Raw genomic sequence first — 25,444 nt, 5'->3', positions numbered from 1 at the left:
ACTATAATAACGAAGGTGATCATTATTTTTAAAGTTTAGTACTAGTGAATCCGGTATTGATTTTTAATCAGTTGGCTACTTAGATATTTAGACGTAACGAAAATGTTGAAACGGACTATCTCCGAGTGTAATAAAACTTTCTTTCGCTAGATATCTATGCGATAAAAAAAAACGTATCCCAAATTGTTTTAGCAAAAAATTTTATCTGGCTTTTTCAGTCTTTCAAATCTCTGGTGTAAATTTTTAGCCTTATTGGCCTTCTCATCAAAGTTGGCCAAGTGCTGGCTATGTAAGAATTTGCTCGGTTTTCGATTTCTTTGAAAAATTGCGACTAATCATAGGAACGCATGCCAAAAAGTAAGTTTGGCAGTTCTGCCTTTTTAACCCATTCGCGTGACAGAAAAATGTAGAAACCGCGAATGATTGTCCAGCCACTACTGTATCCTGCATCCTGCGTAAGCGAATTTACCCGAGAACCGACGAACACTCTACACAAATCATAGCCGTCTCATACTTCCATAGCGCTGACATCGCGCGTTCAACAACCAATCGTTGCACAGCATGCAATTTCAAATGAGTGACAAGGGAAGTAAAAGTTCGCTGTAAACTTCACGATTTGAATGTACAGCTGCTGCTTCTATCTAGACTACCGATGTGTATTTTCATCACAGCTGAAAGATTTTTTTTTATAGAAAACTGTCGAATAATTGGGAAGAATAGAATTGAACAGTTGATGTGAAACACCTTAGCGAAACCTGCATACGAATAGGCAGTAAATATTATTCATAAACAATACGGTTATTCGAAGTAGTAATTTGACAGGTGAAAGCGGTACTCGAATTGTCCGAATTTATTTTGATGAAGAAGTAAACATATAGTCTCGTGTGAACACGAGTGAAATTTGTGATTAATCATGTCTGAAATCAACGTACACCAAGGTGATCTTTCTCTGAACGAACGGAACAACATCACCGGCAATCCCAGCGTACATAACCTAACAGGGCCGAGAACGAGGTTTCAACCGGTGCGAATAAAAGCACTTCTCGATCTCTTTGAGAGTGACGACGATGACACTGAGCCTCGTGATTCTGACAACGATTCAGACACTGGAAGCCTTCAAGCTCTGCCTAACGACGATGACAGTGGTAATGCAGCTGTGGCTAAGGATGATAACAATGCCCCGATTTCCCGTCACGACGAACAGCATCTGACCACTGGATCTCAAGCTGCAATATTTACACAAAAAGCTGATATCCCCATGAATAACGTTAAGGCCAATGACTACCAATTAGTAAAGTACAAGAATCAATTGTTCGGTGCTGAGTGTGAAGAACCAAAAGAAAGAAATCACCAAACATCTCATAACTCGAACAGTTGTGAATTAGAAAATAACAGTTTTCCTATGTGCCAAAGCAACATGAATTATCCTGTCGCTTCTAAGCGTGTTTCGATTAACGAGAATGAAGTGGATAATGTGGACAGCAATAAAGAAATAACTTTTGAGTCGCAAGTATCGTATGACCCTAGGAAACAAAAAGAATATGGTCAAGGAACTTCAACTGAAATTATGTCTGAAAGACATCAACACAATCAAGATTCAACATCCAGGAATGATGTTGGAGATCAAGGTACAGACCATCCTACCTTGATATATCCCAGTGATAGCACAAAGCTTGAGAAAACTACAGAGCATGTTCATTTAGCTACAGAAACACCATTGAAGCATGCACAGACTGTTTCGACTCGTCCAGAATCATGCCTAAGCCGTAGAAATATAATGGAAACACCCCAGATGAAATCACGTCAAGAGTATCCACAAAATAATATCGACACACCAGGAATGATATTTTCCCATTGGTCACGCAACAACTTTTTTCAGACACCTACCAGTAATCACAATCCGAATTTATCAAAGAAAGAGGAAATTTTGAACCATAGTAATAATCAACATATGATGCAAGACATCATATTACAACCCCACAGATTTTGCAGCACGGAAAACAAGCTCCTCAGGAAACCTCTGAGCCAAGCTGTGTATTTAAATCAACCTGCAACTACACATCAAAATCAACCTACCACTACACATCAAAATCAACCTGCCACTACATATCAAAATCAAAGTAATCATGTCAAAGCACATCAGCATTTTTTGCAACGACCCTCTTATCTGAATAACATGTTCGAAAGCCCGCACCATGTGCAAAGCAAACTATCTGTAAAAGAAAACTGCCCAATGGATAGTAAACAGAACTCAAACAACAATGTTGCAAGTAAACATACACAATCTTTGCAAGAAAGTAGTAATCAGCAGAGTATACCAGTACCTTTGATGAGTAATGAGAAATTTAAGTGGCAAATGAGTTTAGAATTCAAAAATAGCATTGCAAACAGTGTTTCGTTAGCTGCGCCTCTGGCATCATGTAAGGAACAGCTACATCATGAATCTGTTTTAAACAAAAATGATAGTTCTGTTCAAAAATCAAACTGCACTGAATTTCAAAGTAATCGAGATAGTCGTGAAAAAAAGCACACCTTGACACATAATTCTGAGGAAGAATCGATCTTGAAGCGTGAAAGTAACTCTAAGATAGAGGTTGATACCAACAAGCGCTTATCGTCACCTAAACTTGATGGTCAGAAAATTGATTTACCTGTACTGGCAAATCAGGATAAGTCGAGAGTATCACAAGATGCTAAACCCAATCCAGGAAATGTACAATTTAGCATTGCTTCTAAAGTGCACAATCAAAAATATGGAAAACTAATAAGCGTCAAAGCAATTGATTATCTAGTTTTGGGTAACCTTGGGCAAGGTATGAGTGGAGATGTTTTGAGGGTGCAGGATGTAAAAACTGGTGAGTTACGTGCTATAAAGTGCGTTGACCTTTCCTGCATCGAGAAAGAAACAGCTCAGGGTTATTTAGAAGAAGTTTCTATGTTGGATAAACTCAGAGCGCCGTGCATTATCCACATGTTTAATTAGTAAGATTTCTCAAATGTTTTTCGTATTATTCCATCACACTCACGATCTGACTACAAAATTCGGAAGTTATTTCTTTGCTAAATGAAATTATTCACATGGGACACTACTATTCAATTCTTTGAATTGTACAAAAGAAGTAAAAGTGATCGTATTGTTATTTAATTCAAAAAAATAATTTCATTGTATTATTTCAGCGAAATTAAATCGCATATGTTGTACGTTGTGATGGAGATGGGTGATACGGATCTCAACAAATTATTGAAGTCGATGCCACGAGAAAAACAACTTCCACTTACAATGATACTTTACTATTGGACAGAAATGTTGACTGCTGTGAAGCATATTCATGATAATGGTAATTATTAATACATGTATACTCATTTGGAATATTGTGGACTAAATTTCAAGATAATAATCAATTTGTCACACTTTAGGTGTAATACACTCGGATTTAAAACCAGCCAATTTTCTACTAGTGAGGGGGCGTTTAAAGTTAATAGATTTTGGAATTGCATCTACTGTAAACGGAGATATGACTTCTGTCGTGAAGAACACATCGTTCGGGACGCTCAATTACATCAGCCCTGAGGCTATCATTGACGTCGGAGGAAATGGAGATTCGACTAGTGATGACAATAAATATAAGGTTCTTAAAAAAATTGTCAATTTCACTATCAGAATTTCAACGCAATGCTTATAAGTTATTAAATTTTTGCCTGTTATCCCACCAGATAAACTTCAAATCTGATGTATGGTCGCTGGGTTGTATTTTGTACAGTTTGGTGTATGGGCAGACACCTTTTCAGCACATTCGTGCAGACTGGGCAAAAGTAACGGCAATAACTAATCCAACCCAGAAAATAGCCTTCCCACCTACTGAGAGCATTAGCAAGCGAGGATATGCCTCACCTCCACCGTTCCTAGTTGAAGTAATGCGACGTTGTCTCCAGCATGATCGACAGGCCAGACCTACAGTGACCCAACTCTTACAAATTCCATACATAGGATGCAATTGTCCACCTATCTCCAGTTTACCAAGCATATCACCATCTATTTTAGCAAAAATAAAACGATCCCTCGAAGAAAGTGAATGGAGGCAATTGCTAGAGGTATGTTAAAAAACTAAATTCAAACATGTTATTAACAAAAAACGATTTCAAAAAATGTCATGATCAACTTATATTTTCCAGGTTTTGGAAAGACGAAAACCGATCCAGTGATTTAAATTCTGTCTATAATATAGTTGTATAATAATAAAATCGATGTATATAGCCTTTTCTAAGTAATATAATGTAATCATTCGATGTTTAAGGAAAAAAATTAAACAAAAACATAAACTAATACACCCAATATTTAGTGAACATTCTGAGAAAGATTCGTATCTTGTTCTTTACGTAGATACAAACAATCTTAACAAAATTCTCCAAGAACAGTTTTAAAATAATTCCGTGCCAGTACCAATTACTTCAGTGCAAATATTGTTTGTTTGCTTTGCTTTTTTTTCAAAACATGTTAACGGCTATGTAGTTCGAAGTGTATGAACTACTTCAAACAAAATAGATTCTATGAGTGCCTGTAGAAAAGTCAAGTTTACAATTAGAGCTTTGAATTCGCATAATATTATCAAAGACCCCAGGTCAAGAATTTACCAGGAATATTATAAACCAGTGTATAGATCTATACAAAACGATGTAGAGTAATATTCAGGTTCAAGAAAAATGTTTGCATAAATATGCAGGTGTACTCAACAATTCGGCAGGTAAGTAAGTGAATTTTAGTATTTTAGAGAATCTGCAACAATAATATGCTGGGTACATTTATTCGTAATACACTTTTCAAGTCTCAATCAACGTCATTAGGAGATCTGAGAAAAATGATATCAATTATCAGTATAATATTACATCAGTGTAACGGTATGTGGTATTGATTTATTGAATATTTTCACTTAATATCAACTTTAATAAACTGCGTCGGCGGGCCATCGGTATATTTGAAAAGATCAAGCAAAATGAAATACGTCTCACGATGACGGTCGGCTTGGAGGGAGGGGGGTGTAAATGTTATCCGTAGGTACGCGCATGTGTATTGCTTTATGCAACGGCTTATCAGGCTCATACAAAGACGTAGGCACTATCAAAATGTTAGCAAAGATGGCTGACCGATTAAAGTGACAGGACAATTAATAATAAGCTCGTTAATTTCTAATTAGATGTAAAGAGTAAATTGATAATGATTGTATTTTAGTGTAAATTATTATAACCTGTGAGATGGGAGGGAAGGAGTCGAGACCGTTGAGTATTTCCTACGAGGATGCAACAAAACGAGGTATATAACCCCCATCTGTGGTAACAATTTTCAAATAGTGTGTAAATCAAACTTGATTTATTTACATTTTCTTGCTCGACAGTGTCCGAATCTGAACTCAGAAGATTGAGAGAAGCTTTCAAACGTACAAGTGCCAACGGAGTTATAAGCTGCAATACATTCATACAGGATGTCCTTGGTGACTGCGTACCCACGCAAGTTGCAGAGGTCTGTATCAGCTCCAAGTATAAAGTCCGGATCACACCATTAAGAGAATTGATCAATCAAAGGAACAAAGACATGCTTCAATCGTTGGTCGTTGACAAACATTCGTTGATGACCAATATGCTTTGCAAACAGAATTTGACCTTTTTATTTTGACATGACTTTCTCAAACACAAAGTCCTGCTTGTTAATTTGACGAGATGTTATCCAATTCTTTTATTCTTTGGCTCGTCATAAAACTTTTTTTTTATGAATTTTCAGTACATATATGCCGCTTTTGGTGGAACACAGAGAGGCCTCAGCTTCAAGGAACTTCTCAGTGGTTTGGTTCTCTTGACACGAGGAAAGCAAGATGAAAAGCTGCGCTGTTAGTATATTTATTTCCTGTAAGAGATTTTCATTGCCAATCCATTTCAAACAGGCATATAAATATGTTCGTTAATTACCAGATTCTTAAGAGATTTCAATGAACAAGATGTTCAGACATCATTAAAATTTTAGTGCTTCTGAAAATATTCTAAGATCTCTGACTATACCATCATGAAAATAGTATTACATGGCACATTGTGTCAGGTTTTTACCGATACCTATCTGTAATCTGTTCATTATTATCTACTTTGATTTCTATTATTGATTATTATTGATGCTAACCTGTAGATGCAACGAAATATTTGAACACTTCAAGCAGATTTATTGGTATCCTGAAATTAATGTGTAACTACTTTCCACGAATTGTATATCCAGAGTATATGACTGATTTTTCAGACTTAAACTCTCTGTTTCAGTTTTGTACGACCTGTACGCGAATGGCAGTGTATCTCAGCTTGCCAAAGATGAATTGACGGGTGACGAAGGTTACGAGAAAGTTGTGAAAGGAGCGACTTATGAAGAATGGCGTGATTGGCAGCTACAAAATGTTGAAGCCTCTCCCCTTTCTCGTTGGCTACTTACAACGTCTGGTGCACTTACTCTTGGAAATGACTTGGAAACACCAACGTTTTATCAAAGCCTAGCAGGAGTTACTCATTGTAAGTAAAGAAGCGACAAGTTGTTGAAATAGTTCAATTGAAATTTATGCGGTTGATTCAAAAATGGTCTCAAGTGGAATTGTTTCGCTTCATACTTTTCATTTTTCTCCATGAATGAGTGTATGGAGTTTCAGCATTCAGGTCTGATTAAATTTAAAGGTTGTACATTATTTGAGGTACCTACAAATGAACTGAATATCTCATGTGGTACACGTAACAATAAGAAGCTTCCATTACTTGAGGCAGCTCATTTCTCTCTGTACAAAATAATTCAGAGATATTTAAAGCTCTATAAATAGATTTTCTCTTTTTCTTTCACGAACAGTGGAGGAAGCAGATATAATTGAGTTGGAGAAACATTATTGGACATTAAAAGGCCAATCAGGAACAGGCAGGCTAGATCTCGAAACCCTTGTGCCTATGATTTCACCACCAATGCCTCTTAGTGTGTGTCCCGGTCTTGTCGCAGCATTTGATGAAAACAGAGACAATCATATAGATTTCAAGGAGATGGCTTGTGGTATTTCCGCGGCCTGTCGTGGTCCCCTCGTTGAACGAATGAAATGTACGTTGAAAATCATTGATGGATGCCTAACTTTTTTAATCAAATTTGAATTGAATAAATTTTTTTAATCAATTTTGAAACACTCAATTTACAGTTTGCTTCAAAGTATTTGACGGTGATAGAGATGGTGTGCTGAACGAGGTTGAATTGAAACACATGCTAGAGGTTTTAATGCTTGTTCGAGATGATGAAATAGAGGAAGGTGTAGAAGCAAAAGAAGAAAAAAAGGATTTACCTAATTACCCTCTGTCAATGGAGGAGTGGCTAGTATGGACAGCTGAAAAAGAATTGCCTCTAGCTTTCTTGCGACTATTGGATCAGCTTTGTCACGTAGTTCTGGGTCTGAGACCACTAGGACGTAGTGAGGAGGGAGAAATAGTAACGGGATGGCTTGCTAGGGAGGAAAGACGCGGTTTGCGAGTAGGCCAATTTTGGTACCTTGTTGCGGCACAATGGTGGTCTCAATGGCGGCGATATTGCTTGCTGGATGGTCTTACATCAGAAAGCAACACCACTGTTAGTGATTCAACAGCACCTGGACCAATAGATAATTCTAATCTTGTAGAAACAGTTAAACAAAAGGTACCAGCACTGACTGGAGAAGGGGGTCGTTTGAGACGTACTCTAGTGATGACTGAAGGAAGAGATTTTCACTTGCTTCCGGATGCACTCTGGAAAGCTCTTGTACAGTGGCATGGTGGTGCACCTGCATTACCTAGACAAGTTATCCTACCAGCAACAGGTACAACATTTCAATTTTTGTATCGAAAAATTTTTGGCGGCATTTATATTGCCATTACTGTATTCCCTGCAAAAACTCCAAGTTGATAAAAAAATGTTTGTAACACAGGTGTTGACGTTGAACTGGAACTTTACCCATTAGTCCTACGTCTGCTTATGCATCGTTCTCTTGGTGTGCAGCAGCAACCATTACCGTTACCATTAAATGGAGTTGGATCATGGCTACCATCATCTTCGTCAAGTGGCTGTTATAAGCGACAACTAATGTACATTGCTGCATTTAGCCGGATGGCTACGGCTGGTCAAGTCTACCAATTCTTATGCAATCGCTTAAGGTTAATTGGTGAAGATGTGCGCTTGTGGCATGTTCGAGATATCGGAGCATCAGGAGGTGGAATGACTCTTCTGGAAGACGAACACGCTACGCTAGAAGAATTAGGTCTCCAAGACGATAGTCAGTTACTTATTGAGGTATGTATCATATCATTCGCTCCGAATTAAAATTGCGAAGAAAGATACTATCACAATTTTAAGCCATTTTTTCTCACTTTTCACTAGCTGTAAGACTGTAACCTGACTTACTAGAAAAATTATTAGCAGTTTCAAGTGAAAACCATTACATTTTACGCTCATCGTCCAGATAGTATCAATAGAGTAACCATTAACCTAAAGCATAAAATTCAAAGGTACGTAACAAAGATCAAACATGGCCAGAAGAATTAGGCCGTTTGCGAGACTCTACTAAAGATGATGTAAGCAAAGGAGCTGGAGAAAAAGGTGCTACTGGCTTGAACAACTTGGGTAACACCTGCTTTATGAACGCAGCCCTACAGTGTGCCAGTAACACAGGTCCATTGACTCGGTATTTCATGTCTGCCTCGCATTTACGTGAGCTGAATACCACAAATCCTTTAGGAACTCGCGGTCACATGGCTGTACGGTATGCTGAACTTCTCCGTGATATCTGGAGTGGTTCGGCACGTAGTGTCGCTCCACTTAAACTGCGGTGGACTATTGCGAAATATGCTCCACGCTTTGGAGGATTTCAACAACATGATTCACAGGTTTGATTTTTTGTGATATTGACAAATGCATTTTACATTGTACCAGGCTCTGAGTTATAAATTTATTTTTATCGGGATTATAAGTAATTCCATTTATGGTGATGCATGTCTAGAGTATTCAGAAAGCAAACTTTCGTGAGATGTAGTTATTGCACAATAAATGCTTTTAAAAATTCGCAACTACCAAAGTTGTTCAATTCAGCATCCCAATTCGAGGAAACAATTGTTGAAACCCACAAATAATAAAGCTGTTCTACATTATCGTAACTGTAATCATTACCAGGTTGGGCCTTTATCTACACTCCTCGCCAGAAAATTTACCATGTAATCATTTATTTATTACATTTACTATGTAATTACTTATGAACATAATATCCTACATTCCTGAGGAAAAATAATTTATACTCCAAGATTCTGACTGACCTTATAAACTCTTAAGTCTCTGCTAAAAATAAAAAATTTAAAGTACAAGTTTTCCTGATATTTTTTTCAGGAGCTCTTGGCATTTCTACTGGATGGCCTACACGAAGACTTGAATAGAGTAAGGGATGCACCATATGTTGAGTTAGCAGACTCTGAAGGTCGAGAAGATGCCCAAGTGGCTCAAGAAGCTTGGGATAACCACCTACTTCGGAATCAATCAATTATTGTAGATTTATTTCACGGCCAACTCAAGTCCACTGTTCGATGTGAACATTGTCAGTGGGAATCTGTTAGGTTTGTTGAAAATATTGTGTAAGATTTGATATTGAGTACAAAAATCGAAAACCAGCTCTAATTTTGACTTTTGCAATTTTATTATTACATGAAACGATTTTACCACAGGTTTGATCCCTTTACTTACCTTACTCTGCCTCTTCCCATGGAGGGTTTAATTCGTCGAGAGCCTTTAGTTGCGCGACTAGATGGAGGTGTTCCTATTCGTTACGGGCTTTTATTGCCGACAGATGCGGATTATTCAGCACTCAAAACAGAATTGAGCAAGCTATGTGACGTACCAGCATCGCGTCTTTTGTTGGCTGAAGTCGCAGCTAATAACATTGAACGCTTTCCGTCTGATAGATCTACTGTCCAGGTACAGTTTTCAGTACAATTTTTTACAGGAAATGGTACTTGCTACCAAAGACCACCCTGTATTTTAGTAGGCTTTAAACATAACGCTTCAAGGGAGAGTGCTGGATAGTATATATACATTGCAAATAAATATTGACAATGTTTTTTTTTTGAATATACGTGGACACTACACATATTTTCTTTATATCTTTGTTCCATCTAGAGATTACTGAATATCTGGTGAACATTTAAAACTGACAGGGAAAAGCAAACCACGAATAAAATTGGATATTGCATTCTCCGAGTAAAGTTACTAATTGTTTGATATTCGATACACTTTATTCTAACTCCAATTAAGCAGGTGAATGAAACAAGGACCCGATCAGGCTATGATTTTATTGAGTGCTTGGCAAAAATTTTAAGATTCAGCCACTTTTAATTTTAACTTAAAGTTGGTATTTTGAATATCACTGAAATACAGTACTTGAATACATATTTTAGCCTAATACTTATTACAATTTCCTTGTGTTATTTAGAGTTTGAAGAACTATGGGAATTAACAATTACTGCTACCATTTTTTGGTTCCAAACACGATTCAAAATCACTTACTTGCCAACCTGTAGATCGCATCATCAAAGAACATAGATGATATAAAAAATTTAGGAGTCCGCAGCAAGCGTTCAGCAATTAAAAATAGTCATTAACACGTTTTAGCCAATTCATCCAATTAAATCATATGACGCTTTTCCGTCCATATGCTTAGTTCACCTTCTGATACCAGAGTTGATATTCTGTTGGCAATGTTTTCATACACAGAAAGTCGACAGTGACGTTCCTTAACATTGAAAAACCAGTGAAGGGCTAAGTGTTTGTTTCTAACCGGCATTCAAACGGCTAATTTTCAAATAGAAAAACTTCTCCGATAACCAGCACTCTTTCCTCCATCATACTCTTAGGTTAAATTATACCAGGCCATTGTATCCAGGAGGCAAAAGCAGGAACAAGACTATATGCTTATGAAGTACCTGCCTCTCACTATCCACCTAGTAGAAATCAGCAGCGTTCTATGACTGAAGCATCTGAAGAACGTCGTAGCTTCAAAGCTATTCAAATGTCAGAAACGCCACCTCCACCACCGCCGTTACCTGTGTCTACTGAAATAAAAGAGTACAACAACTATGGTAGCGATAGTAGTTCCAACAACTCATTATCTCATGGTAATGGATATGTAATCGCATTACATCGTAAAATGGTATGTATCGTTTAATTGACGTTTATAATTAAGCCTTCAAATGTGATTTAGAAAAGCAGTGAAAAGTGGTCTTTTCTACAAATTACAGATAAGACAAGATTTGTACTTTGCAAGTTCACAAAAAACCAGACCAAGTTTATTCGGTGTGCCCGTTGTCGTGTCTTGTGGAGATGGCACCACTCATCAAGAACTTTATAGAAGTGTGTGGCGTCAAGTAGCAAGGCTGGTCACACCACTGCCACCTACAGAGACAGCTGCTTCACCCAATCATGCCCAAGATTGGTAAACTTGAATTATAATTCTAGTTTCGTACTCACTATTTCTCGTATTTCGAAAATGTTACAAGTCTGTGTAAAGAAACAAACAATATGTGATCACAATTCTTTTCAGTGACGATAGTTTGGGTTACGAATTTCCATTTGTACTACGTGCAGTGGATCGAGATGGCAGGGTATGTGCCTGGTGTCCATGGTACAAGTTTTGCAGAGGTTGTCGTATACGTTGCGATGGAGAGTTAATGACGGCGGAATCGATGGGATCAGGATTGCCAGTTACACATTTAGCAATTGATTGGGATCCAACAGCCTTGCATCTACGCTACCAAACTGCTACAGAACTTAGCTGCGATGAACATGAAAGTGCTCCGCAGGCTAGAATTATAGAAAGTGCACCATTACCTTTGTCTTCATGCTTAGCAGCATTCACTCGACAAGAATCATTGGAACGTTACCATTGTCAACGTTGTGCAGAGCCGAGATCTGCGACAAAACGTCTACAACTATGGCGGTTACCCCCTGTTTTAGTAGTTCATTTAAAAAGATTCCATTGTGTTCGCGGCAAATGGGTCAAGTCGCAAAAAGCAGTACGTTTTCCTTTGAAAGATTTTGATCCCTCTGAATATCTAGCCGATCCGGAACACCACCATAGGCTCAATCATCACAGACTGCATCCTTCTGTGAACCCAGAAGATGTCAAGTATAATTTATATGCTGTTGTGGTAAGTCATAAGGACACTATGTCCCCAGTAGTAAATTTCTCTAAATAAATGCCGAACAAGAAGAATTTCACGTGTAGAAATGCATCTACAACTCCTGGAACATTTTCTTATCTTAATATTATAAGATTATTTTTTTATTATTATATCATGCTCTAGTGTCACAGTGGAATCATGGGAGGTGGACATTATGTGAGCTACGCACGTAATCCTGATGGAGGGCAATGGTATTATTATAATGATAGCAGCTGCCGAGAATCCAGCCCTGAAGCAGTGGCAAATGAAACTGCAACAACGGCGTACATTCTATTTTATCAACGAAATGGCCTGTCAGAAGAAAAGTATTTGCCCTCTATTTCTCCTGAACAAGAACGAGATTCGCCAACACCTAATCTAGAGTTTTCAGACCCAGATGAAAATGAACTGCGGAAAATGTGTACTATTACTTAAACCTGAATTTAATCCCAATTACAATCATAAACAAATCCAAAGAGAGTATTATGGATAGTTGAAAAAGTCGTACCTAAGAGTTAAATCCTATATCATGGGAAAAGTATTGAACATCTACTGCAAATAATGAATACCCAGCTCAGAATACAATAGAAAATAAGTCAACCGCATAACAGTAATATATGTAGCTTGAAAATACAGTCATAAAATGGAAAGAATTTTACTCAAATACCATTGAGTTTTCCAATTTACGGCATGCTAAGAAAAATGAGACCGTATCTGAGGGTTTCCGTCGAGATCAACCATTCGGAAGATCGGAGTGTTTAATGAAAAAACGTTGAATAGTATTTTGAGATTCGTTTAACACATGCCTGGTTTAGCGAGGAAATCCCCATTTACAGTCATTTATTCGTTGGTAAACGCGAGACCTGGATGAGAGAGCCGGTCTCGCGAGAGTCATTATGCGGTTCCAAGTAGAATGGCAGCGCTAGTCGGACTCATAATCAGTAATGAATAAATAACCCTGTATTATTTCTTGAGCAGATGAGAAAAAAATCAAATGTGTAAATATTCAATACGAAATCAATTTGATTGTTAGTACGATAGACTATGAAAAAGCATCTTTTTTCCAAAATATGAGTTACTAATTGAATTGGTCGAATAGGAGTTGAAGGAAGAAAATGGAGTATTTTATACTAATAATAAGCTAAGCCTTTATGAGTTCTTGGCTTTTAATATTGTGCCTTAAGCTAAATGGAAAGTCTGCGTGCAATTATTTTGCCAGTATTATATCTACCCGAATTCTATATAAAAAAAGATGTAAAAATTATAACAAGCAAAATAACAGAAATTTATTTAATTGTGTACAATCTTCATTAAAGTTGACACGAATTCTCTGGTATGGGGAATTTCAATACGAAATTCACAGCTATCAATCTGTCAAATATCAGAATCTTCAGGTGAAACTTTGTCGTGAATCAATTCCACTAATAAAGTTCTCGGGTGATTTGGAAAAAAGTTCATCAGTTGAGCACCAGCTTAAGAATGTACATAATTTTTTTCTAATAAGTTTACAAATGTGTAAACGAATCAATGATCAACAACTAGTTTTAATGTAAAATAAAACAAACAATATTACACTCATGATTGTTTTATGAAACAGCAATCACTTTAATTTACGCTAATATATCCAGAACTCTATCCCAATAGTCTTGTATAATGTACATAATTAGCCATAATTCCAATATTATTTATTGATTAGTGCCATTCCACTGCCTGACGTGCACCTGTAATTTGTTAGGCACTATTTCAAACGCGAAGCTATCGTGGTACTTTTTAGTTTTAAAGAAAATGGTTTAGTATAAAATGATAATATAAACGCAATTGCCACTTTTGTATGTGTGTCAAACTTGGAATCATCAACTGAGACAGATCATCACACTACGCGAAGTATGCATGAATAGTCGTGATGAGGCAAAGTGGAATAATTCGATATAAGATCAATTTTTATGCACGACGTGCATATATGCATGTACTTGTATTATATTATATACTTGTACTATACACACGAACCCATATAACATAAATGATGTATTTCAAAAGAGTGCTAAGAAACACCACATAGTTCATTTTTTATTCCAAGCATCAAATGTGTTTGAAAAGGTTTCCAAATGCAGTAAATTTATCTTCACCAATAATCAAAAAATATACCAAGTCTTAAATTTATGTATAGCATGAAATAATAATGATGATTGCAATTTGTACACTGTTAAACGTACGTTAATGTGTCTTGTTAACGTATAATAAATTTTCTTCGATATATCAATGTCTAACTTTAATGCAACAGTTTTTAAGGGTTAGTCTACTAAAGTATGCACCAAGTCACAAAGAAAGATAAGGAGCTCATGCGATTGTTCTAAGCGAAAATAGGATGAGAAAATTCCTCATTTATATGATACTTCACTGCAAACAAAACCATTTTTTGCTAAACAGTCATGATTTGTAAATAACTAGTTGAATTTCTTCCTAAATTAGTTTCAGATCACTACATGGAATACGTAATACCGTAACAGAAGATATGTTCTTAGGATCAAAGTATGGTATGGCAGTTGGACTTATTTCAGCATATATGTGATGAGGGTGATGCGACAAACGACTGTTCCTAAAAATGACATGCAAGAACGTGGGGCAATCATATTCAATGTAGTTTTTTAAGTCATTCAATCAGTTGCGAGGCTCAAAATCTAAATAAAATTTTTGCAATGGTATGACCTATCTATAACGATCATCAGCTTATACGGGATTAATAATTTGGCTATTAAAACAAAATGAAATCATTTATCATGTCCAAAAGATGAAGAAGATGGATATACAAACAAATTATGTTGTATTCTTCAATGTACCCATCTATTACAAAAGTCGAATGTATTTTGTCACTCCACCGCAGAGAACGGAGGTTGATTTTACGTTAATCTTTACATTCATTAGTTTATGTATGAAGTGAGTTTCAGTTGAACTATTTCACAGGAAATAAGTTCATTTAAACGTAAATTTCATTAGCATTACTCAATAATTTAAAAGATTATTTTTTGATATGACACATAAAACTGATTGATATGTATATTTTATTCTTTTGTTTCTGTAGTAAAAACTTCTGTATGCGGAATTACTACTGGTTGCAAATAATGTGGAGTAGTGAAATCCACTAGCGTAATAAGTTTGAAGGGTAGTAAGGATTTCAACAGTATTAATGATTAGAGACTAATCCATCAGTATTAATCAATACTTTTACCAAATGTGATAGTGGTAATGCAACAATCATGCTTCGGGAAAAAGTCGCATACATCTGTAGCACAATGGATAATAATATACCAGCAGATCGGCTTTTATTATTGTTATTTTTTTTTTGAAAGTACTTTTCTTTAACGTGTAATTCGATAATGCTGAATTATTATAGTGTAGTACATCGGTAGTGACACGAATAATATTGCAGTGGAACTCCAACAGTACAGTGACTCTACGAGTGCAGTAACAATTTTGTGTAAAAACTTGTATTTCTATATAATTTACATTGATATAATACAAAAGTTTTGCGCAAAATTTTTGTGAGTCATGTCAATTTATGGAGAATTTTAACGTCACGTACTGTAATAAACACAATTCGTCAAATAAAATCAAAATATGTAATGTAACATGGCATTTCTCGGCTAGTCAGATAACAGTTTGGGAAAGTGTTTCGGCAGCGGCCTGGGTAGCTCAGTAGTCAGAGCAGTTGCCCAGTCCAGTCCACGTCATGAAACACTTTTCCAGACCTGCCGGATATGCACTTCACAGTAATTATGTTAGATAAGAACATTAGTAAATATTCACAAGTAAATATTACGAGGATCTCTTGAGCGGGGCTTCCTAGCTATGCAAGGTAAATCTGTTCATTGCTTTAAAAGCTGTTAGTTGGCCTCGTACCCTGCAGTGCAAAGACCTGCTTCAACAGACCATCGCCGTACATATATATCATAATCCACCTACGGCATGAGCTTGATGTATTAATTTGTGACTAAGCTATAATCAGCAATTGGGGAGGGACATCGTTTTATTATAGATATGTCGTAGGCATCTAATAAAATCGGGCATTTAATTAAAAGCCTAGTCATCTAAATAAATGCCGGCATTTAATGAAAATCGTATTGATGTCTTTCATTTACCATTATCTGCCTAGGGATTTACTTAAATGCCGGCATCTAATTGAATGCCGGCCGGATCTCCAGGCAAATAATAAAAAAAGCAAATGTATATCCATGAAATATATCAACGCGTCATATTTATTAAACTATTATAGTCAGTGAGAAAATCATATAACATAATAATATTATATAAGTCATTTGAAAATTTGTTATAATTCGTTTAGAAAAAAAATGTAGTTAACAGTCTTTATTCGCACAAGGATTAGAATTGTGGCACCGAGATCCGCATTTCATATTGGCTTTGAAGCAAGAACACCGCTTTGTCGAACATTGCCCTTTTGTCACTTTGGAGTTACATTTTTTGTAACCTTGGCCCCCGCATTTTGATTGCGCCGCCGCTGCTTCTCTAAGGGTAAGAAAATTATCTCTCCGAACATGCAGAAGAGTAATCATACTGGCTCCTGATTTCTGTGTCTCCGGTCGAGAAAACCAACCCTTTATTATTCCTGCCTTAGTTCCGATTTGATATACTTCATTTTGTTTATCTAGAAAAACGCCCAGGATTCTGCTGAAGTCAAGGGGGGCTCGATCTACAGTTGGAACTGCTAGTGTAATGCAATCTCCAGCAGCCAATTTTGGAAATTTCTCAGTAGAAAATGTCACCATTTTATTTGCTGCCAATTTCTGCCTCCTATGGCAATCTTCCTGTACATCATGGATATGTTTTTTTCTTGAGCATAACGAGCAAAAAAATGTATCTTGATCGGCCAAGGTCCCACAATTAATGTGCGTTTCCAGATCACATTCCTGACATGTCACTGCGTCTTCAAGTGATACACCAGATTCACAAACACTACAAATATGCTCCTGGGTTTTTCCCTGTGTACTCAGTACCGTTGGATTATCTTGGTGTTGTTGTTGTTGATCCGAATCGCTGAGCAATCGGAGAGCGTTTTCCAAGTCTTCTTCCGTATTTAAATTGGTGATAACGTCGCGGGGCAAATTAAAACTCGCCACGCCATTTTTTATAGGTCTGAACATAGCTTCATAAGGCGTCCTGTTAATTACCCCGGTGTTTTGAAGTGTTTTTCAGCCACTAAAAAGTAAGAATATTTTTCGTAATAATTAATAATAATAAAGTAAGAATATTTTACCTGCACTTCGTAACAGCCTCTTGCCCATTCATTCGATTTATTATCAATCATCCACGCTCGCAACATATTTTCTACATCAGCGTTGGCTCGTTCCACACTTCCTTGTGTTTGTGGATGTCTGGGACGACCGTAAACCATCTTGCAGCTCGGCCAAAGAGAAACAAGTTCTCTGACAACATTTGCAGCGAATTCTCGGCCATTATCGCTCTGTAAGATAGCTGGAGCTCCAAACGTGAAGAAAATTTTTGACAATTCTTCTGCTACATTAGCCACGTGTTTGGATTGTAAAGGACGTAGATGTATAAATTTTGTAGCGTGGTCCTGGTAGTTCATAAGCCACTTGTATTCTCCATCGGGGCATGACTGGAAATCAATCAAGTCGACCTGACCGCGAGCGTTGAACCCCCGGGAAAGAATTGGCTTGACAACTACGCCCTTTCTTACCGTTGACTTTTTCGATTGCATGTCTCACAACAACTAATAAATATCTCACATGCACTCCTGGGGATGCGCCATTTTTGTTTCATGTAGTACAGCATCTCATCTCGACCTCCATGGCCAGTTTGATTGTGAGCTTCTAACAATTTCTCGAAATAACCTTCTACTGGAACCATATAGACTAAATCGTCACTCTCGCTACTCCGCTTCAAGACAATACTACTCACAGACCCGATTAGCAACAATTCATATTTCTTGAAGTAGTAGTAGTGAGACATATCTGCTTTCGCTTCCGTTCTGCTCAAAATCGTTTTCACTTTTTCAGAGTGCTCACAATCCCACATCACTCTTTTTCCATTATTGAAATTGCTTGATTTTTTGCAAAAATGTTTCTTCACAAACACCACTTCTCTCCATTTTCAAGAATTTCCAATCATTTATAAATTGGCGAATCTGTATACTCAATCACGGTTACTGACCGACTGCTTCTATTTGAATTAATTGGGCATAATATTTGTTTTCAAACTGTCGCTAGGTGAACATGCGTGGTAAACACGGGCGGATCGTGCGTGGATATACATTTGCGTTTTTTATTATTTGCCTGAAGATCCGGCCGGCATTCAATTAGATGCCGGCATTTAAGTTAATCCCTAGGCAGATAATGGTAAATGAAAGACATCAATACGATTTTCATTAAATGCCGGCATTTAATCAGATGACTAGGCTTTTAATTAAATGCCTGATTTTATTAGATGCCTACGACAGATATAATCTCATGGGTATTGGTTTGCTGTGGCAAAGCCTTATGTACATAAATAACAAGATGGCACTCTCAGACCAGTGAACGAATTGATGGATGATCTTTGTACAGACGTTTTTCTAATATTTTCAACTATTCAGGCTATTTAATAGTTTTATAGTTAACTGCACACGAGACTTAATCTCCCTAGAACTTTGTGCGATGCTTTCTTGACTACGTTGTACCACAGTTGCTGTTACGGCTTCTTCAGAATCCAGCCCTGTTTGCAATTGTACCTTTTCTAACATTGAAAGAACTGAATCCAATACACTAGCTCTTTCCACTAGTAAGTTTCCTATGTCTTTCCAACCATCCTGAAAAGCAAAAATTAGGTGACAATAGAAATGCAGGAATATTTTCTTGCTCCCAACACAGTAGTGAATATAAATATTTTTTTATGCCATTTTCATTCAGGAGAATTGTATTCTCGTCAATGAGATTGATTTTCAAGTATTCAGTTTGGATTGTGATTATGTTACATATACAGGGTGATCCAAAACTATTGCCTCGTAGACTACCAATGTATTTCATGTGAACACTGCAACTGAAACTTTTTTTTTCTTACAGGATATTTGTCGTTTACGAATTATAAACGTTTAAAATTGACCAATCTAGTAGCATTTGACGGCTGAGACCAGAATGAGAACAGAGCTAGGGGATTCTCATTTAACTATCATGCACTCGCCGGCTGTCTTTAGTGATCAAATGCTACAGGATGGGCCAGTTTAAAACGGCTGTAAGTCGCAGATTCTCATGAGGAACACATGAATAGCATATGGGGTGATAGTGCTACGTCGGTAATGCTGACAGAAACTCGGGGTTTTGTGCTTGTGGCTCTGTTGCGTATAGTTAACATCAGTTTGGATAAGTACTGAAATTATAGGCATATTACTTCGAGCAAGTAATTGTCAGTAAATATCTCCCTTGACCAAATTTATACATGACACATTCTGGGTCCAGTCAAGTATGAAAACGGAATGGAACAAAGTTTTGTGCATATATAATTTCTTTGTCTTTATCATATGACAAACGGTACTGTGGATAAAATCAATTGAAAAATATTGTACTAGCAATTTAAATCCTTGCCTTATAATCATAAACTAGGTATTGTTATATTTGAATAATACAGTATGTATCCCTACGCTATAGTCTATTTGTTTTTTGTCCATAAGTATAACTGATAAATTGCACATTATCAAGAATCTTTCAATTATTTATGTGGTCAGCAATACGAGCCTTTTAAATTATTACAAAAGTCCATACTTTGGCTGTCTACTTTAAAAGCTAAAGATAGAAAATGGGTGCCCTGAGACATTCAAAATTGCTTTTGAAAAGGAATATTTAACATCATATTATGACCACTCATCCGAAACATTTCAAAAGGAGACAATAAGAATGACTGCTTACCGTTAATTGATCAGGCTGAGGTGATTTGATTTTTTTGCCCGACTTTTTATTATTTTTTTTATTTGAGGACGGAGTTTGAGATGTTGTATAACCACAGCATACAGCCCCAATCAATGCGAGTGTTTCACCACATGTCACTGCTCTCATAAGAAATCGTTTGTATGAAGCTGGAGTTTGTTGACACGGTATCGGAAGAGTTCGAAGGCCTGGGGTTGCATCCAAGTCCTGTAGGCACTGAGAATCAGGAGACGAAGAGCGCGATAGACACTTTGCAAGTCGTGCAATGATTTTCAATTGTTCCGACTCATGAGCTTCTTTCAAACGCTCTATCGCATCTAAAGGTACCAAAATGCTCTGTGCACTGCTTCCCCGATCTTGTAAATGACCTAAAACCTCAGGAATACGTTCTTGTTGCAACTTCTCAAGCTCAGTACCCAGTTGAGCTAAAAGTGGCGATGATTCAGTTTCAGCTGCTGCTGCGACTATCCGCAATAGTAAATTGCGAGCAGAAAGTAATACCAGCATACAGGATACAGTCTCTTCTCGAAAACGAGGGTCTTTCTCATAGCTATCTAAAGGCTCCCATCCAACAACCACCTATTTCCACACAGACAACATGATTTATAAACAAAATGGAACAATCGTTTCACGCACTACATCCAATACAGTTTATTACACTCAAATGTATATTGCCAATATTCCCATGTGTTCAATAATATATAAGTTACTTAATATGCAACAATAATTTACCTCAAGGTCTCTATTGTCTCTGATGAGGTTCCATCTAATTGAATCTTCATGGGGTTGTATCCGCATAGAAGTGAGCATGACGGAGAGGATATTAGGACTATCGCACCAACTAAGCTCGAGTAACATTTTATCCACAGTTGTCATCGCAAAATGTAATGAATTATCCAATCGTTTCCTTAGTTCCACAAACTCTTGGATTTTTACGAAACTGCCATACTTATAAGCAAATGTTAAATGGTCTGCGCTCTGGAAATTCATTTAGATTCATATATATGACTTATCTTTGCATTCATTTGTGTAGCAATTTCCTTAGAGCAGGGGTTCCCAAATAAAAGAGGAATATCCTAACTTTTAATAATTGTAGGGAGTGCGGAAAAATAACAATTGGATTGGCGTATGTAAATAAGTGAATTGAATGTATTGAACCGCGTTTGAAACTAATATTGTTCGCAAAAAACACAAAGTGATGAGCGTTGTGCAATTATTCAATTACATTGAAAACTCCTGCTTCAAATTGCATTGAGATATTTGAAATTTATACATCTTTGTAATTTGTTACGAAGAACTTTGCAGCATGATCGAGAGTTGAAGATGCCTGTGATAAATGTCCCAAGGGTGCAAGAAGTGGGGCATGCAGGTGCCCCAATGAATCCAACTGTATATGTTTGACGTCTAGTAACGCGAATATATGATTAGCTGCCCCAACAAGACCAGCTTCAAGATAAATTCGTACCAGTAAAATTTTTGTGTGAAAGTTGGAAGGACTTGACACAAGACTTTGCTCTAGTAGTGCCATTGCCCTAAAACATAACCATTTCAGAAAAAGTCAGAAATCCTGGGGTGCTTCTATAAATTTTTTTTTTGCACCTAAATTGCTGTAGCAACACGCAGATAACAGTGGCATCCAGTGAGGAAAAAGTTTTATAAACTGGAAATGTGTTATGCTGCCAGCCATACGGACAATCTGTGATATAAATTGCCTATATGTATGGTACTGTATTTTACCTGTAAAGGTACAACGCTTCTTGCGTTTCAACCCAAAGCTGATGAAACAAGTGAGTGGCCAAAAGACCATATGCATCAGCAGGACAGAAGTCAGTTGGCAATCGATCGCTTGCAGGACAAAGTGCATTTCCCTTTTTATGAAGGTCACATAGACGATCTGCCAAACTGATTCTCTCTTCTATACTAGTCGTTGGAGAATGATGTAGACCACATATTCGTCTTAATTGCTCTAAATGAATGTGTCTTTGCATCTGTCCTATGGTAGTAGGATAATCATCGGCACCAACAGCCACGTCTTGCTCCAGCTGATAAAAATAATATATTTTTCTTAGAATTTTACAAATGCAATTGTTCGTAGCATAGCACTATTGATTATAAACCTTTTTAATTAAATGCAGTCGTTCATCTGGCTTTAGAAGGTGTAAGTACAATTTCAAGTCTCCAACTACACATCCTTTCTCCCCGAACTGCGTAAAATATTGGTGCATCAGTTGTGTAGAATCAAGCGAGTTCAGCTCAATTTTTAATAAGCGTGCATGTTTCAGCAGTTCAAAACGGGCAAGTCGAGGAGCTCTTGCTTTCTCACCCTTTGTTGCAATAATCTCGTTTAAAAGATCCAAGCACTTTTGTGGTGTTTCTGATTTTAATGCAGCTGCTAAGTAGTCACGATAATAGGTCCAGTTGTCAATGCTATCAATAATACATTTGTAAGAAATTAGACAAGCGTTACATCAGATAATTTTGTATACAAACTTCCAGTCAAATTTTAAGCATATTAACCTAATATCTTAAAAGTATACTATACAATGTACAAAAATAATCATTTTAATTAACGTTGTTTAATAATGACTAAATTTTTTTATATACTTTGGTCTAGCACTTAGGGGTCACTTACTCTTCATGCATCAGTTCTTTAAAGGTACTAGCTGCTTCCGAGTATCGATGCAACTGCAACATAAGTGTGGCTCGCCGTTGAGGGAGAGATGATAAACGGAAGGCAAGAGGTCCTGTTAAAACCTCCATAATTGCCTCCTCTTTTCCTTGAAGTTCCAACACCATAAGGTACAAATGAACTTCTTGTTCTGCTTCAATTCTGCCTTCATTCACCATTTTCAATACCTGTTCTCCAATGATTTAGCTTAGTGCTTACTTGATAGAATGGAAGATGTGAAATCTTTTACATTCATTGAATTATTCTATAAAATATTCACATATCGCGTAATTGTTCTGAACCTATAGTAAAAAAAAAATTTCTAACAGCAAAGTAGAGTTGTATTGGGTTTAATGATATATGCTTTTAAGAGCCAGCTGATATTAAATCCATATATCTGCAAATTTGTGACTACCTCAAATTTTTGACAGCAGCTTTAATGCATTTTTGATCCCAATATGGGTGAAAATATACCGAACGAATTGATCTGAAAAAAAAATACAACATTCTAGTTCCCTTAGAATGAAAAACGTCTTACCATTCTCTCAGCAAGTGGTAGCACAACAGCTTTTGCCAACCTTTCATCAGCTTGCATAGCTTGCATTACTACGCTCATCACAGCCCAAAAATAATAAGGATTCTTGGGCTTCAGCTTATAAAGAGCTACCGCTGTTTGCTGTTGTTTTTTAAAATCACATAGACGCACGTAGGACATAAATAGATGCGTAAGAAGTTCTTCGTTGGTTGGGTCTGCTTTGACTGCTGCTTCGTACAACTCACTGATTTTATCCGCTATTGACAAGAGTTACAATGAATATTACATCCATTCCTCCGAACATGATAGCAGCTTCGGTACTGGTATTTTTTTAATTAGAGCATATTGTGCATTAATTAGATTATAAGTATGTTAGATGAGGATCTTGAAAATAAAATATAGTAGAATTGATTATCTTCAAGATTTCCTGCTTGGTCTCTTGTTTCTCAAGTAAGTTACAGTGTTTTCAAAATTAATGAACCCTCAAATTTTTGAACTCTTATGAAAACCAATTACTCAAGTTGTTTCACAGGTAAGTACTGCAAGGCACTGATAGTCATTGCCTGCAGTTTTATCTCAATAATCTAATATCAATTAAGGTTGTTCGGGTGTCTTAGATAGACTGTATTTTAATAATTGACTGATTGTAGATAATGTGATCCAAAATTACGTTGAGGATAAATAGTGTTAAAAACTTTAATTCAACCTTGAAAATAGTTGATTCAATTTTAGACGCAAATCAGCGATAAACATACATTTCAAGTCAGCATCGTTATATTAACAGTATAATATAATAAATGATATGTGATGTATTTTGTAAATCATTTGAAATCCAACTACGGCGTAACAGCACTCTGTAAGCACTGTGATGCGCAATCTATCATGTTTATTATTATCGGGGGTAGAAAGATGATTGTAACGTACGTTTATGTATTTCCCGATAACAGATACTCATGGCCTGAAGGGTAGAATCATCGCAGGGAACCTCAGCACGTACTTCTTCCATTATCATCTGGCAATTATCTTCCTTGCCAAGACGAAGTAAAGCCAGTGCTTTGAGGACTCTGGCGCATTGATTACTCGGCTGTTTTTTAAGCACCTTTTCGGCTTCTTGAAGAGCTTTTTTATTATTTCCATGATCCAGCCAGTCTATGTTGAGCAAAGGACACAATTGAATTACATAACCTTACGAACAACTTGGTCATATTGCCACCTAATCAACACTACTGTTTCAAGGTATATTTAATAAGCACAAATTCACTGAAATCATGGAATTACTTACCATAAATCGGTCTTAGTCGGCGTTCATTCACCGTGTTGTCCACATGGGCCTTGGACGCCATGACACTTTTTTGTTGTTATGTATTTCGAGCGCAGGTGGATTTAATCAGACTTACAAGTCCTTCTACGCCTATGGCTTATGGGATCAGTATTGCCAGCCTTTGGGTCGTCGATGGAAGAAGTTCAAGATGGTTATTTCTGGAATCTTTTGGACCAATACTCTGCGGTAGCTTTTTTATCGGCGGGAGCGGCGGGAGCCGTTCAACATGCAAGCCCGTAAGCACACAAAACACTATCATCGTTGACTGAAGACATATGTATACCAGTCCATGCTATCGTAACCGTCTTTCTAACAGTCTTCTTCAGTCAACGATGATTGCAGCGACTTCTTATGATCTAAGGAAGTTCTTATCATGAAAATTTTCCCAAGGGTCACCCACCTTTAACTTCTTCCGTCAACGCGTTGTTTGAAGAATATAGCTACAGTCCACGTTGTATGAATGACGTCTAGGTATTACAGCTGGCGAATACCACTGCCAGTGCGAGTTTTTGCAAAATGGTATTTATCTGAGATATAGTTTTCAGTTTAGACTTCAACTGAATCGCAGGATTAAGCTTAAAATTCTCAATAAGTACATTTTATGCACTTTTTTAAAACTTACCCAGTTGAAGATTAGTCATAAAGTACTAGATATTCTATTCAAATTGTTCAAAAATCATTTTTCCCCGCCAAATCATCTGACGGCGGTATCAACAACTAAGAATTTAAACGAGTTTGGATCAACGACGTTGGTAACGCCGAAT

The 25,444-nt window shown here is 36.9% G+C and overlaps 3 protein-coding genes across 4 annotated transcripts; 2 read left to right on the top strand and 1 right to left on the bottom strand.

Moving 5' to 3' along the window:
* The first annotated feature begins 591 nt into the window (after positions 1 to 591).
* On the top strand, positions 592 to 4,324 carry LOC124177274 (serine/threonine-protein kinase mph1). Of its 2 annotated transcripts, XM_046559458.1 has the most exons (5): positions 596 to 2,982; positions 3,178 to 3,338; positions 3,418 to 3,629; positions 3,715 to 4,092; positions 4,174 to 4,324. In XM_046559458.1, the coding sequence occupies exons 1-5, from the start codon at positions 914 to 916 to the stop codon at positions 4,201 to 4,203; spliced, it is 2,850 nt and encodes a 949-aa protein (XP_046415414.1). In that variant the 5' UTR covers positions 596 to 913; the 3' UTR covers positions 4,204 to 4,324. The 2 variants fall into 2 exon arrangements, with proteins under 2 accessions (XP_046415415.1, XP_046415414.1); XM_046559459.1 differs by lacking the exon at positions 4,174 to 4,324 and having other exon boundaries at positions 592 to 2,982; positions 3,762 to 3,968.
* A 768-nt stretch (positions 4,325 to 5,092) lies between these two features.
* On the top strand, positions 5,093 to 12,706 carry LOC124177273 (ubiquitin carboxyl-terminal hydrolase 32). Its single transcript, XM_046559457.1, has 14 exons — positions 5,093 to 5,308; positions 5,391 to 5,515; positions 5,774 to 5,879; positions 6,298 to 6,540; positions 6,866 to 7,105; positions 7,200 to 7,847; positions 7,956 to 8,317; positions 8,533 to 8,910; positions 9,404 to 9,627; positions 9,736 to 9,985; positions 10,950 to 11,216; positions 11,305 to 11,498; positions 11,607 to 12,213; positions 12,370 to 12,706. The coding sequence occupies exons 1-14, from the start codon at positions 5,251 to 5,253 to the stop codon at positions 12,658 to 12,660; spliced, it is 3,993 nt and encodes a 1,330-aa protein (XP_046415413.1). The 5' UTR covers positions 5,093 to 5,250; the 3' UTR covers positions 12,661 to 12,706.
* A 5,601-nt stretch (positions 12,707 to 18,307) lies between these two features.
* Positions 18,308 to 24,990, bottom strand: LOC124177276 (N-alpha-acetyltransferase 25, NatB auxiliary subunit). Its single transcript, XM_046559460.1, has 10 exons — positions 24,642 to 24,990; positions 24,284 to 24,508; positions 23,363 to 23,616; positions 22,789 to 23,012; positions 22,274 to 22,583; positions 21,894 to 22,198; positions 21,430 to 21,688; positions 20,889 to 21,134; positions 20,139 to 20,735; positions 18,308 to 19,045 (listed from the first exon to the last, which is right to left on the bottom strand). The coding sequence occupies exons 1-10, from the start codon at positions 24,700 to 24,702 to the stop codon at positions 18,821 to 18,823; spliced, it is 2,706 nt and encodes a 901-aa protein (XP_046415416.1). The 5' UTR covers positions 24,703 to 24,990; the 3' UTR covers positions 18,308 to 18,820.
* Positions 24,991 to 25,444: the final 454 nt, after the last annotated feature.

This window comes from Neodiprion fabricii, chromosome 3, assembly GCF_021155785.1.
Source record: "Neodiprion fabricii isolate iyNeoFabr1 chromosome 3, iyNeoFabr1.1, whole genome shotgun sequence".
Taxonomy (NCBI): Eukaryota; Metazoa; Arthropoda; class Insecta; order Hymenoptera; family Diprionidae; genus Neodiprion; species Neodiprion fabricii.
The sequence above is the reverse complement of the archived record's forward strand: the minus strand, read 5'-3'. Positions and strand labels throughout refer to the sequence as shown.

Bases quoted from the DNA above. Each gene is read 5' to 3' on its own strand.
- LOC124177273 (XM_046559457.1), top strand. From the start codon at position 5,251: ATGGGAGGGAAGGAGTCGAGACCGTTGAGTATTTCCTACGAGGATGCA. The intron at 9,986-10,949 runs GTACAGTTTTCA...CATTGTATCCAG, and splicing joins CTGATAGATCTACTGTCCAG to GAGGCAAAAGCAGGAACAAG. The intron at 11,499-11,606 runs GTAAACTTGAAT...AATTCTTTTCAG, and splicing joins CCCAATCATGCCCAAGATTG to TGACGATAGTTTGGGTTACG.
- LOC124177274 (XM_046559458.1), top strand. From the start codon at position 914: ATGTCTGAAATCAACGTACACCAAGGTGATCTTTCTCTGAACGAACGG. The intron at 2,983-3,177 runs GTAAGATTTCTC...GTATTATTTCAG, and splicing joins ATTATCCACATGTTTAATTA to CGAAATTAAATCGCATATGT. The intron at 3,630-3,714 runs GTTCTTAAAAAA...TTATCCCACCAG, and splicing joins GTGATGACAATAAATATAAG to ATAAACTTCAAATCTGATGT.
- LOC124177276 (XM_046559460.1), bottom strand. From the start codon at position 24,702: ATGGCGTCCAAGGCCCATGTGGACAACACGGTGAATGAACGCCGACTA. The intron at 23,617-24,283 runs GTACGTTACAAT...TCTTGTCAATAG, and splicing joins TTATCGGGAAATACATAAAC to CGGATAAAATCAGTGAGTTG. The intron at 21,689-21,893 runs GTAAAATACAGT...GTTATGTTTTAG, and splicing joins GAAGCGTTGTACCTTTACAG to GGCAATGGCACTACTAGAGC.